Raw genomic sequence first — 16,133 nt, forward strand, 5'->3', positions numbered from 1 at the left:
TTTCAAAATTTTCGGTCTTTTTTCGTTAATTTAACAAAAAATAAAAACCCCAGTGGTGATTAAATACCACCAAAAGAAAGCTCTGGTTGTGTGAAGAAAATGATAACATTTTTGTTTGGGTACAATGTTGTATGACCGCGCAATTGTCATTCAAAGTGTGAGAGCGCTGAAACCTGAAAAATGGCCTGAGCAGGAAGGTGTAAAATTGCCCGGTATTGAAGATTTATATATATATATATATATATATATATATTTTATTTTTTTTTATTTTTATTTTTTTTCCCCTTCTGTGTGTTCATGTGCACAGCAGCATCAACGGGTCCTAAAATCAAGCCAGTGCTCAGAAACAGGAAAACCCCGCTTCTAGATGTAAGATCCACTGTACATGTACTAGACACTCTGTTAGGATCGTAATTGATTTTCTAGGAAATGTATTTCTAATTTTAATGTATAATAGAAAGGAAGCTGAAGAAACTCTTCCAAGCATCACCAGAACAACCAAACTCTCAATGAACAGGGAGAAGTCTGACGAATGCGGAAGTTTTGCGTTCCAAGATCTTAGTCAAGTCTTCAACTCCACCCATACAGGAACTAATCCACCAATCACAGAGCAAATCTCAGCCGAGGTTTGGAATGCACGGGAAGCTACATGCTCTCCAATCAGCGAAAAGAATCGGAGACATTGGGTTGGTGCTAGTAAAGTGTTAGGAGCCGTGACGTCACGGAGCTGGCGAAACGTTGGGGGGGGGAGAGCGGGTGTAAGTGGTCTGTGGAGAGGAGGAAGGATGTGAAGTGTTCGTTGTCCTCGGAGCTGTGGAATCAGGTAATGTGTGCTGTAGATGGAGGGGGAGGTCCGCACACCTCCCTGATGGTCAATGGAGACCTGTGCTCTCAGACTGAGGGTGGCATATTCCCAGCAGGCCATATACTCCTCCTAACTTGCAGTCAGGTCTAAGCACAGTACGGGCCAGGGGGGTCTGGAAATACCGGTGTGAGTGTTCGGTCAGCCATGGGGCCTGCTTGTGTCCTCTTCCAGTAGTTGTAGAGGCTGTCCCTGCTTCTGTCCCTCTTCCCCTGGAAAGGGGTCTCCTTGGTGCTCTGGGTAGGAGTCCTCTCTCAGAGAACTTTCTAGAGATGGGTTTTGTTTTGCTGATTGTGATTTGTGTTTGAGGCATGTGCACCCATAAGTCTAAAGAGTTCACTTTAAAGTGACACTAAACCTGCAACTCCACAAAAACAATCCATTAATGGCTTTGTAATCTATTTTCATTAAATCATTTCTAACAGCGTTTTTCTTCCTCCTTGTAAAGTGCTCCGTAAGCTCCTGAACCTCTCATTTTCCCCCCTCAGTTCTATTTGTAAGGAACAGTGCAGGTTAGTTGCAGTCACGTGCACCACTCTGTGCACACTGCAAGCGCCGTCCAAGGGTCTCCCAAACCTTTGAAACAAAGGGCCAGTTTACTGCTCTACAAACTTTAGGGGGGCCGGAGTGTGGCCAGTGGGAGTAGAAAATGCCATGGGCTGTGTTATTCAATGGGAGTAAAAAAAAAATTACATAATTGGTGTCAGTGGGAGGCATAGTGTCCTGTCTTTGGTGTCAGTGGAAGGGATTGTGCCTCAGTTAGTGCTCCAAGGGTTGGGTAAAGGCAAGCAGTTTGGAGACCACTGCATGGTCCATCTTGGGAGTAAACAAGAGGATGACCACATTTCTTTATACAGTGGGACCACGAAGCACAAACATGGCCACCCTCTAACAGTAAGTCAGATCACAGCATCACAGTAACAAACAAAAATGAATTTGGAGGAGACCAAGAGCCATTAAAGGTCCTTTTTTGAGTTAACCACATCCCAACTGCCCTATAGCAGAGGTACTGCTACAGGGTGGCAGGGATGCACAAAATCACACATATATATATATATATATATATATATATATATATATATATGTGTGTGTGTGATTTTGCATCTCCAGGTAGGGTGCTCTCTACCTGTGCCGCTATTGGCTCCTCGGCATGTCAATCACTAGTTCCCGGCCGAGAATCCGTGTTCGTTGGCAGAGCTGACAGGGGAAATGTCTGCGTGTAAACAACACAGATCTCTCTCCTGTCAGCACTAACAGGCTGCTTTGTATTGCTCTGCATAGCAGAGAAATACAAAGCAGCTTTTCTACATAGTAAAACACACACAGCACACTATGTAAAACATAACACAGCACACTGTTAACCCTTTGATCGTCCTAGATGTTAACCCCTTCCTGCCCATTGTCATTAGTACAGTGGCAGTGCTTTCTATTAGCACTGATCACTGTATTAGTGTCACTGGGGATATTAGTAACAGTCAGTTCCCCCCCTCCCCAGTGTCGAAATGCCTGCTGTAGTCCTGAAATAAGTCGTTGATCGCCACTATTACTTGCAAAAAATTAAATAAATAAAAATTCCAGAATATATATATATATATATATATATATATACCGCCATTTGTAGACGCTATAACTTTCATGTAAACCAATTAATTTACACGTATTGGGATTTTTTTTCTAACAGACATGTAGCAGAATAGATTTTGGCCTAAATTTCTGAAGAAATTAGATTTTTCAAATTTTTTTACTGGATGTTTCATAGCAAGAAGTAAAAAAAATATTGTTTTTTTTTTCAAAATTGTCTTTTTTTTTTGTGTGTTTTTATAGCACAAGGAAAAAAAAACGCACAGGTGATCAAATACCACCGAGAGAAAGCTCTATTTGTGGGAAAAAAGGACACAAATTTCATTTGGGTGCAGCGTTGCACGACCACTCAATTGTCAGTTAAAGTAACACAGTGCCTTATCGCAAAAAATTGCCTGGTCATGAAGGGGGGTAAATCCTCTGGAGGGCAAGTGGTTAAAGAATATGTAAACCCAACATGTCCTATTCCTGATATGTGTCTGCTGTACCAGGTACTTGTATGAAAAAGTATCTTGTTCTCTTGGGCATGGGAGCACAGCCAGTGTGCCGTGGGCAGTGTTAATAATGTGTGTTGTTTTTTTTCTGTATCTGTACACAAATGTTTTGCCTTTCATTTCTATTTTAAACTAAATGGGTTGTTTTACAAGGTGAGGGTTTACATATACTTTAAGAACACTGCCCTAGGACCTCCTGTACTTTTTCGAGCCAAGAGCTTCAATTGACATGCTCAGGTGTGAACAGGCACAAATGGACATAGTAGAAATCTTCACATTAAATGTTGAAGAGCTTCTAGAAATGTGTTTCAAATCGCTCAGATGTGAGCTGTCTTCAGCACCTTCCAGGTGCCAAAGCACCGGACATGTTTTTTGAGATCCCTACAGTATTTTTTTCTGAGATCTTTTAAATTGCGCACAGCTTTATCTTCAGAATTTGTTGGACCCAGATTGCACCCCAAAGAATAGCATGCAATTAAAACAGGAATGCTGTGAAATCCTGTCTAAATCTCATGCGGTTCCCCTATTGCTTCTGTGTGAACCCAGGCTTGTCATAGCCTGCGTTCACACAGAAGTGGTGCGGGAAGCCACCCTGCACCAAACCCATGCTGTCTCAGAAGGAGGAGAGAAAGCTGCTTCACAGGTCTGGGGATTTGAAATCCCAGCGGCTTTTTCTCCTTTCCTTGCAGGGATGACAGTACGGGCTAGACAGCTGCTGAGTGGTCAGCACCGTGACGGTACTGACTAATCAAAAGCTGTACTGTTATCCCTGTACTGAGAGAAGAGAAAATTGGAGGGATTCAAATCCCCAGACCTGTGAAGTGGCAGTGGTGGTCCCAAATTCCACCAGAGCTCAGCAGTATTGGCGGTCCCTGAGCCTCCTCTTAGACTGGTCCTCTACAAGCTGCTGCCCTGGAGTGAGGTGTCTGTGGAGTGCGGGGAACATGCCAGCTGGCCCTGGGGACACATTTCCTTATCACCACCGTGTGCATTTTTTTTTTGGGCTGCAGGCGAGGGGAGGAGCTGGAGGACTGTCTGGAGCTGAACCAGTTCTTGGATGATGCCAGTGAGTTCATTCTGTCCGCCTGGAGGAGGGGTGCCTGGGTCGCCTTCTCCCAACAGGGCACAAACATGGGGGAAAGGGGGCTGCATTTTATTGCAAAAGAGATATCGCAGAAGGAAAAGCTGTCTTCCCTGCAAGGAGAGGAGAGAAAGTTGTGGGGATTTCAAATCCCCAGACCTGTGAAGTGGCTTTCTCTCCTCTCTCCTCTCCTTGCAGGGATGACAGTAAAGGCTAGACAGCTCAAAAATGGGTATCTGAGCACCTGTAGCTGTAATCCTTTTGTCAGTAATTTTTTTTTAATTACAGGCTAAATTTCTCATTGATGAGCAGTTTTCTTTGACTTTACCCAGCTCTTCTTTACTTTTGATTCAGGTGCTGCTTCCAAATGAATTCTGTTAAGTAATGGATATATTTCTTGAGGGCCGGTCCACACTATGCTTGCACATGAATTGCACAGAAACATGCTGTGTTTTTGTGAAATTCACATGCTGCTCTGTGCAGTGCGATTTTCAGCCCATTCATTTTGAATGGGCTTAGACCTGGTTCACGCCAATGCGTTTTTTTAGTGCTTTTTGCAGAAACTCACTAGAGTCCATTTAACATGGTTTCCTATGGGACATGTTCACATCTATGCTTTTTTTGAGTTGCTGTATTTTTCGAAAGGGTCTGGGACTTTCTTAAATGCAAAAGGCTGTGTTTTTGCTTCAGGGGAGAAGCTACTAAAACAAATGGAGTGCGTTTTTACCGCATTTTGCAGGGGGGTTCTACACAGAAAAAAAAATTATCACTTTAACAAAAAAAAGCTAAAGAAAACAAAAAACGTGGCATAAAACACGCGTGCAAAAATGCAAAACAATGCAAAAAGCATTATAAAACGAATCAAAAGCAAACTGCATAGGTGTGAACCAAGACTAAGGGCTGGTTCACACTGTGCCCACTTATGAATACCACTGGAAGGCACTCTGCATTCCTGTGTGATTCACACCACATGCAAAACACACTCAATTTGCTATCTGCAGCAGGAGTCAATAACACATTAACAACACCCCAAACGCAGTGTGTTGCACTGGCCCGCACTGAATTGCATGGTACTGCTTTTTGAAACGCACTGCAACGAACACATTGTGAACAAACGCACTGCTATTGCAACCTGCATTTGGAGTTTCATTACTTATTATTGACACTCTCTGCAAATCATAAATGGAGTGCATTTTGCATGCAGTGTGAATAACACAGGAACGCACAGAGCATTGCAGTGCGATTCATGTGTGGGCATGGTGTGAACTGGCCTTTAGTTGTTATACCTTAAAAAGATAGACTGGTGGAGTCCAGGTCCACTGTTTTTACATGTTATAGCCATGTCTAATTTGCCCATGGACCTCCTTCAGTAACAGCAGGCAACCCTTAGCAGGAATTTTCTCATTAGAATTGGTTAGGTTTTCTCTGTGGAGTCAGTTTTTTTAGTACATACCACAGTGCCATATGTCCTACATTTTGTGTTTTTATGATGCAGACTGCTAAGGTGAGGGATCTGTCCACTAACTAATTATCATTTTAGACTGTATGTATCGCTAAAACGTTTATTTTTAGTTTTGAATATCATAGGGAAGGTTTAAGACTAGGGATAAGCTTGAGTTTGGTCCGAACTTTGATTGGACCGAACCTGGAAAGAAGCTGCCACTGCTGACCAGTCAACTGAGGCCAGAGAAGTCCCCACCCAACAGCTGCACGTACCCAAAGTGATGGGGATGCTCGCAACATCGCTGACCTAATATGGCCACAGTTGATTGAATTTTGGTGGGCAGGAGCAATAGCTTCCCTATGGGTTTGGTCAAAACCTAAACTCCTTGCTTAAGACCCATCAGTTTAATTTTTGCTGTCCGTTTCCTATTAAGGATATTTTCCTGTGCGGAGGACACAACATGAAAACGTGGGAATTAGTGGTCACTAAACAAGTGACTTCATCTGACGATTTACCCTTACCTCTGGTTCTGGTGATGACTGTATAATTTTAGTTTTCCCATTACTTTCTGTCTCGGGACAAATAGAGAGAGGGTGAATCTCTCTAGCAGGGACACATATTGCAACAAAAACCTGAGAGGGGTTCTAACTACTCCCACTCTATCCAAAACTAAGAAAAAATTTTGGTGGTATATATATGGGCAGGGGTGTCCAACCTTTTGACTTTCCTGGGCCACAATGGAAGAAGAATGGTCTTGGGCCACACATAAAATACACTATCTATAAGGATAGCTGATGAGCAGGAAAGTCGGGGGTGCGGAAATTAAAAAACAAAAAACTACTTGTCCAGTGGACTAAATTGGGGTTCCAATCTATTTGTCCTGATTTATTTAAAAAAAACAAACAATTTTTTCAAGTATGGAAAATATGAAGGATTGATGATTTTTATTAGGCAGAGGTGCTTTTAGAAATGTCTGGGGCTTTTAATAACTAAAGGGGCTTTATGGCGACTTAACTCGCCGCATGTGCAGAGACGTCAGTTTTCTGCACACGTTCTGCAAGGGCACAACAAAATCAATTGTTCTCTATGTGCCCTGTTCACACCACAACACTAGTATCATGTGCAAATATTTTTCTGCCCAGTAACTTACAACGTGTATACTTCTCATTGTAGCATGCATGAAACTGATGTAAACTGATGTCTCTGCAAGTTAAATCTGAATGTCAGTTTCCATCAGTTTTTTGCATATATGTTGTGAATGAGTCCTTAATGTTTTTTTTTTTTTTTTGCTAAACAATTTCTTAGAACCTCCAAACACTATATATTTTGTAAAACAGAGGCCCTATAGAATAAGTTGGTGAGTGTTGCAATTTTTTGAATTTTAAAGCAAAAAAACAGTATATAACCCGATTTTTGGTAATGTTAAAAGATGTTGCTATGCCCAGTAAATAGATACCGAACATGTCACACTTTAAAATTGCGCATGCCCGTGTCCAGTTAGGTCCATATATATTTGGACACAGGCACAATTTTCATACTTTTGGCTCTGTATGCCACCAGAGTAAATTAAAATGAAACAATCCAAATTAATTTGAAGTGCAGACACTCAGCTTTAATTCAAGGGGTTGAACATAAATATCAAGTACAAATTTTAGGAACTGCAATCATTTTTATACACAGACCCTCTATTTTCAGGGGCTCAAATGTAATTGGACAAATTAATATAATAAAATGTTCATTTTTAATATTTTGTTGAGACTCCTTTAGTGGCAATGACTGCCTGGAGTCTGGAACCCAAAGACTGAGTTTCCTCTTTTCTGATGTTTTGCCAGGCTCTAACTGCAGCTGTATTCAATTGTTCTTTGTTTGTGGGTCTTTCTGCCTTTAGTTTTGCCTTCAGCAAGTGAAATGCATGCTCAATTGGGTTGAGATCAGGTGATTGACTCATCCATTGCAGAATATTCCACTTATTTTCCTTCAAAAGCTCCTGGGTTGCTTTTGCAGTGTGTTTTGGATCATTGTCCATCTGTACTGTGAAGCGCCGTCCAATCAACTTTGCTGCATTTGTCTGAGTCTGGGCTGACAATATATCTCTAAACACTGTAGAATTCAACCGGCTGCTTCTGTCTTCTGTCACATCATCAATAAACACCAATGACCCAGTGCCACTGGAAGCCATTCATGCCCATGCCATCACACTGCCTCCACCATGTTTTACAGATGATGCTGTGTGCTTTGGATGATGAGATGTTCCAAGCCTTCTGTGCACTTTTTTTCTTCCCGTCATTCTGGTACAGATTAATCTTAGTTTCATCCATCCAAAGAGTGCTTTTCCAGAACTGGTCTGCCTTTTTTAGATGTTTTTTGGCAATGTCTAATCTGGCTTTTGTATTCTTCAGGCTTTTGAATGGTTTGCACCTTGTGGTGAACCCTCTGTATTTGCTCTTGTGAAGTTTTCTTTTGATTGTAGACTTTGACAATGATATGCCCACCTCCTGGAGAATGTCCTTCACTTGTCTGGATGTTGTGAATGGGTTTTTCTTTCCCATAGAGAGGATCCTGTGATCATCCACCACTGATGTCTTCCTTGGATGTCTATGCCTTTTTATGTCACCAGTGCGTACTTCTTTCCTGATAACGTACCAGACTGTTGATTTGGCCATTCCTAATGTTGCCGCTATCTCTGTGATGAATTTGTTTCATTTTTAAAGCCTTACAATGGTCTTTTTCACTTGCATGGACAGCTCCTTTGAATGCATGATGTAGGTTCATAGCAATAGATTCCAAATGCAAATACCACACTTAGCATCAACTCCAGACCTTTTACCTGCTTAACTGATGAAGAAATAACGAAGGAGTAGCCCCCACCTGGCCATGAAACAGCTTTTGATTCAATTTTCCAATTACTTTTGGTCCCTTGAAAAAGGGGGGACGGCTACTCTTAAGAGCTGTAATTTCTAAACCCTTCCTCCAATTTGGATGTACCTACCCTAAAATTAAACCTGAGAGTGTGCACTTTCCATCCATATCCATTATATAACTATAGCTTGAATAGGTTTTAGTAAATACCTAAAAAAAACTAAAATTGTGCCTGTGTCCAAATATATATGGACCTAACGGTAAATTTTACTATCCATAGGCAATGCTTTAAAATCTTTTATAGGTTACCTTTTTGGGGTTACACAGGAGATCTCATGCTAGAATTACTGCCCATCATCTGACGTTTGTGGTGATACCTCACATGTGTGGGATGATCGCCGTTTGCACGGGGAGACGGGTGTTTTAAATTTACTTGTTTTTTTTTTTTTTTCAATTGTTTAATTTTTACACTGTCACTTTAATTTTTTTTTCTTTGTAATCACTTTTAGGCCTCATGCACACAGGACGTTTTAAAAATGCTCCTCCTCTTGGCAGCAGCATTTTGGCAGAAAAAACGCCTGATGCTTGTCAAAGTGTCTAACACTTTTACAAGCGTTTAAGTGCTTTTACAAGCGACAGGTGCTTGGGCGTTAATTAATTTCATTGGCCAGAATAATAATTTATGCTGGCCATTGAAATGAATTAACACTCAAGCTAAATGCGCCCAGCGTTAACATGCGTTTAGGTATCAAGCGGTTTTTCTGCCAGAGCGCTGCTGCTCCTGGACGCACTAGCCCTGGGTTTTTGTTTTTTTTCCTGCTGGTAAAAGCTACTGCTACTAAAAGCATCTAAAAGTCTGTGTGCATGGACACATAGAATAACATGGAGGGCTGTTTGTCAGCAGTAAAAAAAAAAAAAAAAAAAAAAAAAAAAAAAAATGTCCTGTGTGCATGAGGCCTTATTGCTGTCACAAGCAATGTAAACATTCCTTATGACAGCAATAGACAGTGACAGGTACTCTTTATAGAGAGATATAGGGTCAATAAGACCAAGATCAGCGTAATCAAATGTTTTTCATCTTTAAATATGGTGCTGTTTACAAGGCGGACAGAGTGGTTCTGGTCTTTGTCCGCCTCTATGATCAGCCGGTGCTTTCGGTCAGGTCGATCAGGTGTCCTGGTGGGACAGGACAGCCCGCGGAAGGCGATGGGGGAACATCCCCTCCCTCTGCTTGTAAAAGCGAGTCAACTGCTAGTTAGCCACTTAGATTGCTTTTTCAAGAGAGCCGATAGTTGGCTCCAAACCCTGCTGCATGCCCACAGCAGGGCTAAGTGTAGAAAGAAAACTGCATGTCCCAAGCGTCAGGCGATAGGAATCGCACATCACTGAAGAGGGAAACCGAAAACTAGTGAAATATTTGACACTGTTTTTGATAAACTAACACATCAATATCTGGTTTAATGGATGTAGTAGCACTTCTCAACAAATTCTCAAGATGCTTCTCAGATATTTTGGTTCTAATTTTGTCCTTCATGTATTTCATATTTGAAAAATATTTCTCTTAAATATAGGTGCTGCTGGAAACTGATGATATGAATATGGGACACTGTCAAACTTTTCTTTCAACCGCATGTGTTCGCTAAGTGTAAACGTATTTTTACAAAGACTTCCAAAAAAAAAAAAAAAATCTAAATTTCTAAGTGTTTACAATTTTGTATTGTGATGCATTCGTAGCCATCTTGGACCGCAGGTTGGACACCCTTACTTTAGGGGTTCATTCACAGACATTGTGCTGACGCATTTTTCTGCACTGGATAGGATCCAGTTACATAGAAAACAGTTGTTTTCTATGTACCCTGCTCACATTGCATTGCAGGTGCAATGTTGGGAGCTGTAGTAAAATGTAGCCATGTATCATTTAATGCATTACACAGGACGGCACTGCATGTCACTGCACAGCAGTGCAATGCACCATGCTGCTGAGTTAAAGTGCTTCTAAATGCTTAAGGTTTTTGTTAAAAATCCTTCAGTGTGCAGCGCCCCCCAGCCCCCCCCCCCAATACTCACCTGAGCTCGATCTCTGTCCAGTGATGTGCACAGGAGACTCTGCTTTCCTGTGTCTCTCCTTGCCATTGGCTCCTGCTATTTTCAGTCACAGCCTGTGAGGACGGAGTGTGGGGCGGGGGCGGGGCCGTGTCCCGCTCTGCTGTGTCTTATGGACGCAGAGAGCAGCGCTTGGGGATGACTACATACCAGTGCCCCCATAGCAAGTGGCTTGTTATGGGGGCATTTCTCAGGGGAGAGGAGCCAGAATTGCTGTCAGGGGGACCTGAGAAAAGGAGGATTGGGACTGCTGTGTGCAAAACGACTGCACAGAGCAGATAAGTTTGTTTATTAAAAAAAAAAAAGGCTTTAGTATCGCTTTAAGACCGTAATAAAGCATCACTTTGTGCACTGAAAATAAAGTTGAAAAACGTCCCTGCGTCCATTAATTAACAAATGCCCATGCGCTAGAATGGACCATTTAGTGTGTAGGCAGTGTGAACAAGCCCAAAAACTTAGACTGTTACATTTCTAGCCCTGTGGGTGACATTGTGTTTAATCTCTCATTTTTTGTTTATTGCAGGATAGAGGAATCCTTCTTGCTTTATGATACTAATAGAAGTAACTGATAAGATTTCCGGTGATTTCTTTGGCTCCAAGACTGTGGTGGTATGGAGGAAAAAGAGAGATGTGGAGAGCTTTCCATCATCTAATTAAAAAAGAATAAAACATCAACATCCCTCTCCTTATTCTGGACCACTAAGAAAGGCTCAGGTTATTAGTCACTGTGATAGAGCGTGCACACACACTCCTGTTGTTACTACAAGGAAGCATGGCATGTCACATAAATGTACATGATTACTAGGACCGCCAGTGTGCAGCCACTTTAGAGGACATTTCAAAGACTAATAGCATCACTGCGGTTCTATCCTACCCTTGGTTCTCAGCCATGAGTTGTGTACCGTGGAAAGGAGATAAGGCAAAACACAGTGGTGAGTTTCAAGAACCTCTTCCAACGCAAATTTACCACGAGAAACAGCGACGGGAACTGTGTGCTCTCCATGCCTTGAATAATGTCTTCCAGGATGCTGGAGCGTTCACTCGCGAAGCTCTTCAGGAGATATTCCAGAGGTGAGAAGAGGTCTAGTCTAATAATCAGCCTAGAATTTGGAATTTTCACTGTGGTCTGTTTGCAGAACCTGGATTGCCTGTAGTTTTAAATTATCTATAGCTGATTAAATATTGCTGTTAATCTACATACAGAATGAGTTCATAAAAGGAGAGGTGGAGATGTTGCTCATTTTAGTTGAACACGTTTTAATTTTATAACCTGAACTTTAAAAAAAAAACCATGCGATTTCTTTTATTTTAGTTGTGCAAACCAGCCTTCTGTGTCCATTCAAAGCTCATAATCATCTTTGGGCATCTTTGGTTTTCTTTTTTAAGGATCTGGTGGAGATATATATCTTAAAATGTGGATCTTCTTGTCCGATCACAATCCATTTCTGTCTAACGATGTGCTTTCCTCTCGGGTAAATAACATTGAATGAACTTAACGTCATCCTTTTAATCTTAATAAGCAAAATATTTTGCCTTTGTTATATTTTGCTTTTTTTTTATTCACAATTGTATAATTGTACCTGCAAACATTTATATTTTGATAGTTCCTTACTTGTGTTTTGTTTGTTGTTTTCAATCCAGCTTCCAGCTTTTATATTTTTGTGTGTGCATATTCTGAAAACACTGAAGAATTAGGGGTTAGCTCACTTTTTAATGGTCTTTGCCAAAACAGCATGGTATGGACTTGTAGTTCCGCAACAGCTGGAGAGTCACAAGTTGAGCACCCATGCATTACAGCATCCTCAGTACTACAATATTCAGTCTTCCATTTTGTAAAATGAATGCTTACTTTTCAAGATGCCTTTTCCATTGCCCTGCAGATTGTAGGATGTACCGAACATTGGATGCATGGACCCAGCAACTCATGAATGGGCACGCAGCTTTATTCCCTACTCATGCATGTGCAGTCCCCTCTCTTGCAGCTCAGCATCCCGCAAGAGTGAAAGAGCAGACTGCAAGCGTAGGTGGGGAACAAAGCCAACCCGACACTAACCATGCATGTGAAGTTGGCTCTCACAACTCCGAGCTCTGAGAGAGTGAGAGAGTGGATCGTGCATACATGAGTAGAAAATAAAGCCGAATGCTGGTTTTTGACTTGCTCGGGCCATGCATCCAGCACTTTGTATGGCTTGCCATTTTCAAAATAGAGTGGAGGGTGATGGAATAAGAATCTTGAAAAGTAAGTAAGTAACTGAGGATTGCATATTAATCTACTGAGTAGTCTGTAATGCATAGCTATGTTTTTTGCAAATGTCAAAAAAGAAGGAAAGACAACTCAGCGAGCGCTCGATATAACTAAGCGGCTATGCACAGTAAAAGGTACCATAAACCTTCCAAATGACATATAAAAGTAAAATAAGTGCAGCGCTAAACATATGAATAGTCCTTAATATATAATATGAAACACATGCATGTGATAAGCGTTCATAATGAGTATAAAGAGCTCTGTGTGACTTCAAATATCTCAGTTCATCACTCCCTCAAGGAAATAGGTGAGAGGCAAGGTATGGATAAAATGGGCACACACCGGACGTGCAATTGTTTTGCGCAATGTATAGTAAAATGGAGGTGTGCCAAATGGGTCCCTCTCAGGATAGGAATGGAATCGACCCGGGATAGATGGATGTCATTAGGAATATTCAACCGGAGGTCCCCTTTAAGGACATGGGTGCAGCCTCTTCAATATGGTTAGGTGGTCACCAGGGGCAGCTCAGCTGGTTAATAATGGGGGCCGCCGGACCTCTGTGATCCGGCGGCGTGACGTCAAGGCTCGCAGGCTCCTCCAAGACGTGTTTCGTGTAGGTCTTCAGTTGGGGGTTTGCCCAACAGCTCCTGGGGATGAAGATCTGTGGTGTTACCTTCCTGTAATCGGTGGCACTGTACGATCATTACTAGCCATGCTTGGTCCAGCGCTCACCCTCTTGGCTGCCCTCATAACAGGTCTCCTATATTGAGCTGTGAGCTTCTAACCACCCACAGAGCTGCATGAAAAGAGGGGCAGAGCCATTGCTGACAGCGGAGTTGAGCAGTGAGGGACATCAGACCATACCTTACTTACCTTAAAGGGGCCTCCAGTTTACCACTGAGGGTGTTATCTCTAAATGCGCACATTGATTGCGCATCTGGTGATTGCGCAGTCTTTATACTTTTTGGCCACATCACCACCACCTTACCGGATAGACCACCAGATATCAGAAATCTCCATGATCTTCCATGCACTTATTTGGACTATTTGTTGATTATTGTTTGCACTACTGGTCACTATATAGTGACAAAGTTTTATGTTACCACTGAGTCACCTTATCCATTAGGTTTGTTAGCACCTTATCGCTGGTCACTTTTATAGATCTTCTTACCAATACCTAATTACTTATATATGCATAGTTACATATATGGTTAGAGTGACTAAGTTTCATGTTACCACTCAGTCACTTTATGTTTTGCCAGCACCTTGTCACTTTAACAGATCTTCTCATTGTCATTTATATTTATTTATATTTATCTACATATGGGGTTATATTTATTTTAGCGCTGCACCCAATTTTATATGGGTATGCTTATCTGATGTGTTCTGACATCCATAATAGGAGTCAGTGGGTAGACTTACCTGATGTGTTCTGATACCCATAATAGATGTCAGTGCGAATGCTTCTCAAACCATTCAGAAGTATATGAGAAGGTTCTAATGTTGCTTTTTCTGTGAATTTGGAGGCAAGCTGCTGATATGCGCCAAAGAAGACTGTGAAGTGCTTGCTGAACCCATCACAAGTAACTGTCGACAGTTTATAAATGCACGTGGCATTTAGTAAGTTCTGACTCCAGACACCCATGGGACCTAGCCCTAAAAGGGCTTTATAGCCAGATAAAGAGCTTAGATCTTGTCTAGTTGTCTAGTCAGATTCTCGAGTTGCTCATTTTAAAAGAGTCACAAAGAAGCGTTTTTGATTATTTTTGAAAATTATACATTTGTGAGGTGAGACATGGGTTAATCAAGCTAAGCATTGCTATGGTAAATACCATTTTGGATCTTTTCCTATTAGTTGCCCTGGTTACTTGTACTTTGCTCATTGCTCTTTGCTTTATTGAACAAGCTTGTTGTTTTTTTGGGAAGTATTTATAGAATATAAGGATTAACGTGACCCCTTTTAAAATGAATGTGTTGCCTGAAAAGAAGGCTGTAAATGCTTACCTCTTCTGCCCACTCTACCAAACCCTCTCCTGCTTTAGTATAATCCCCAGAAGTTTGCTGGGAAAATGAGATACAAGTGTCCATGTCCTGTGTTCTGTGCAGCACTATCTTCCCACCATCCTCTACCTTACTACTGTGTCCTATAGTGATGTAGAGGTTAGAAGAAAGAACCAGAAAGTGCTTCATTGGACACAAGATCGACTTTCTTTGAAGTGTGAGGTTCTTAGCAACTTTGGAAGATATTTTCTTAGTACTTGAGCAGCACTCAGCAGCACCAGGAGAGGTTTATACATACAGTGGTCTACTCCAGCTAACGTGTTTTTTTTTTTTAATATTTACATTGGTAACAGGGTTGCTTTTAATTGCTATTTGTGTATCATGGCTACCATTTGCAATAGAGAATTATGTAAACATTAGGAAACCAACCACGTTTGGTGCGATGTAATAGTTTAGAATTTGCTTTTCATTGTCTGTGGGTTCTACATATGTTTTAGTAAAATAAACCATAACCATTTTCATCACCCAATTTAGATTGTCCCCCAATACGCTGGTGACCCCACACAAGAAAAACATGTTGGGCAATGGAAACTATGACGTCAACGTAATTATGGCAGCACTTCAGACCAAGGGATATGAAGCTGTCTGGTGGGATAAGAGAAGGTAAAGGTCTCAGAGTGCCATGATCCCACTATTGCTTTATTGTCATTACATTTGTAAATGTCACAACAGTATTTGTGCATGGAAGAAAGATTTCTTTTTTTTTTTTTTTTAAGTAAGAGTGTCTATGCTATGTAGTTCGTGAGGTACATGAGGTATTATTGTTAATTGTAAATGTGGTTCCTTGCCTTTAAAGTATAAAACGTTTAGACATCAGTATCCCCGCTCCCCCCCTTTTACTTACCTGAGCCCTCATTTGATCCATCACTGTGCCAGTCTGTAGCTCTTTTCTCCCCTCACTTTCTGGTCTCACACTCTTTGCTGAGGTAGCCAATAGCTCCTACTGCTGTCAGTAAAAACCAATGAACGGGGTGGGAGGGGCTGACTCTCGCTGTCTGTCTATAGACTTAGGCAACGGGGCTCAGGAGCAAGCCCGCATGAGTGCCCCCATTCATGGGGGGCACTCACCATAGGAGAGGAGGCAGGAGTGCTGGCGGGAACCCTTAGTAATCCAAGTTCTAATTACTAAGGCTGCATTCACACAGGTCTTTGGTGTGAATACATGCAAAACTGCATGCTTTCCTGCAACGCACAAAAGCAGGCTGTCCCTTTGCAAATGCGGCAGGGCCATTAATTTATAATTACACTGCCATGCATGTTGTGAACATGCATGCAAAAACTGCATGGGAACATAGTACAGTGCAGGCACCTTTTTAGTGTTCTTCTTGCACATAGGACAGCTTGGTGAAATGAATAGGCTGCCCGAAACGCAACTTGCAGAACAGTGCACGTACCCAGTCACC

General features: G+C 41.7%; 1 protein-coding gene across 1 annotated transcript in view; it reads left to right on the forward strand.

Moving 5' to 3' along the window:
- Positions 1 to 717: 717 nt before the first annotated feature.
- JOSD1 (Josephin domain containing 1) overlaps positions 718 to 16,133 on the forward strand; it is a 39,610-nt gene continuing 24,194 nt past the window's right edge. Inside the window, exons 1-3 of the mRNA XM_089681982.1 lie at positions 718 to 823; positions 10,948 to 11,495; positions 15,205 to 15,333. Of these exons, the coding sequence (XP_089538108.1) occupies positions 11,314 to 11,495; positions 15,205 to 15,333 (311 nt within the window). The 5' untranslated portion in view covers positions 718 to 823; positions 10,948 to 11,313. The remainder of the gene's footprint in view (positions 824 to 10,947; positions 11,496 to 15,204; positions 15,334 to 16,133) is intronic.

The sequence above is a fragment of the Staurois parvus genome, unplaced genomic scaffold, assembly GCF_062004578.1.
Source record: "Staurois parvus isolate SC_StPar_1 unplaced genomic scaffold, SC_StPar_1.0 ptg000282l, whole genome shotgun sequence".
NCBI lineage: Eukaryota > Metazoa > Chordata > Amphibia > Anura > Ranidae > Staurois > Staurois parvus.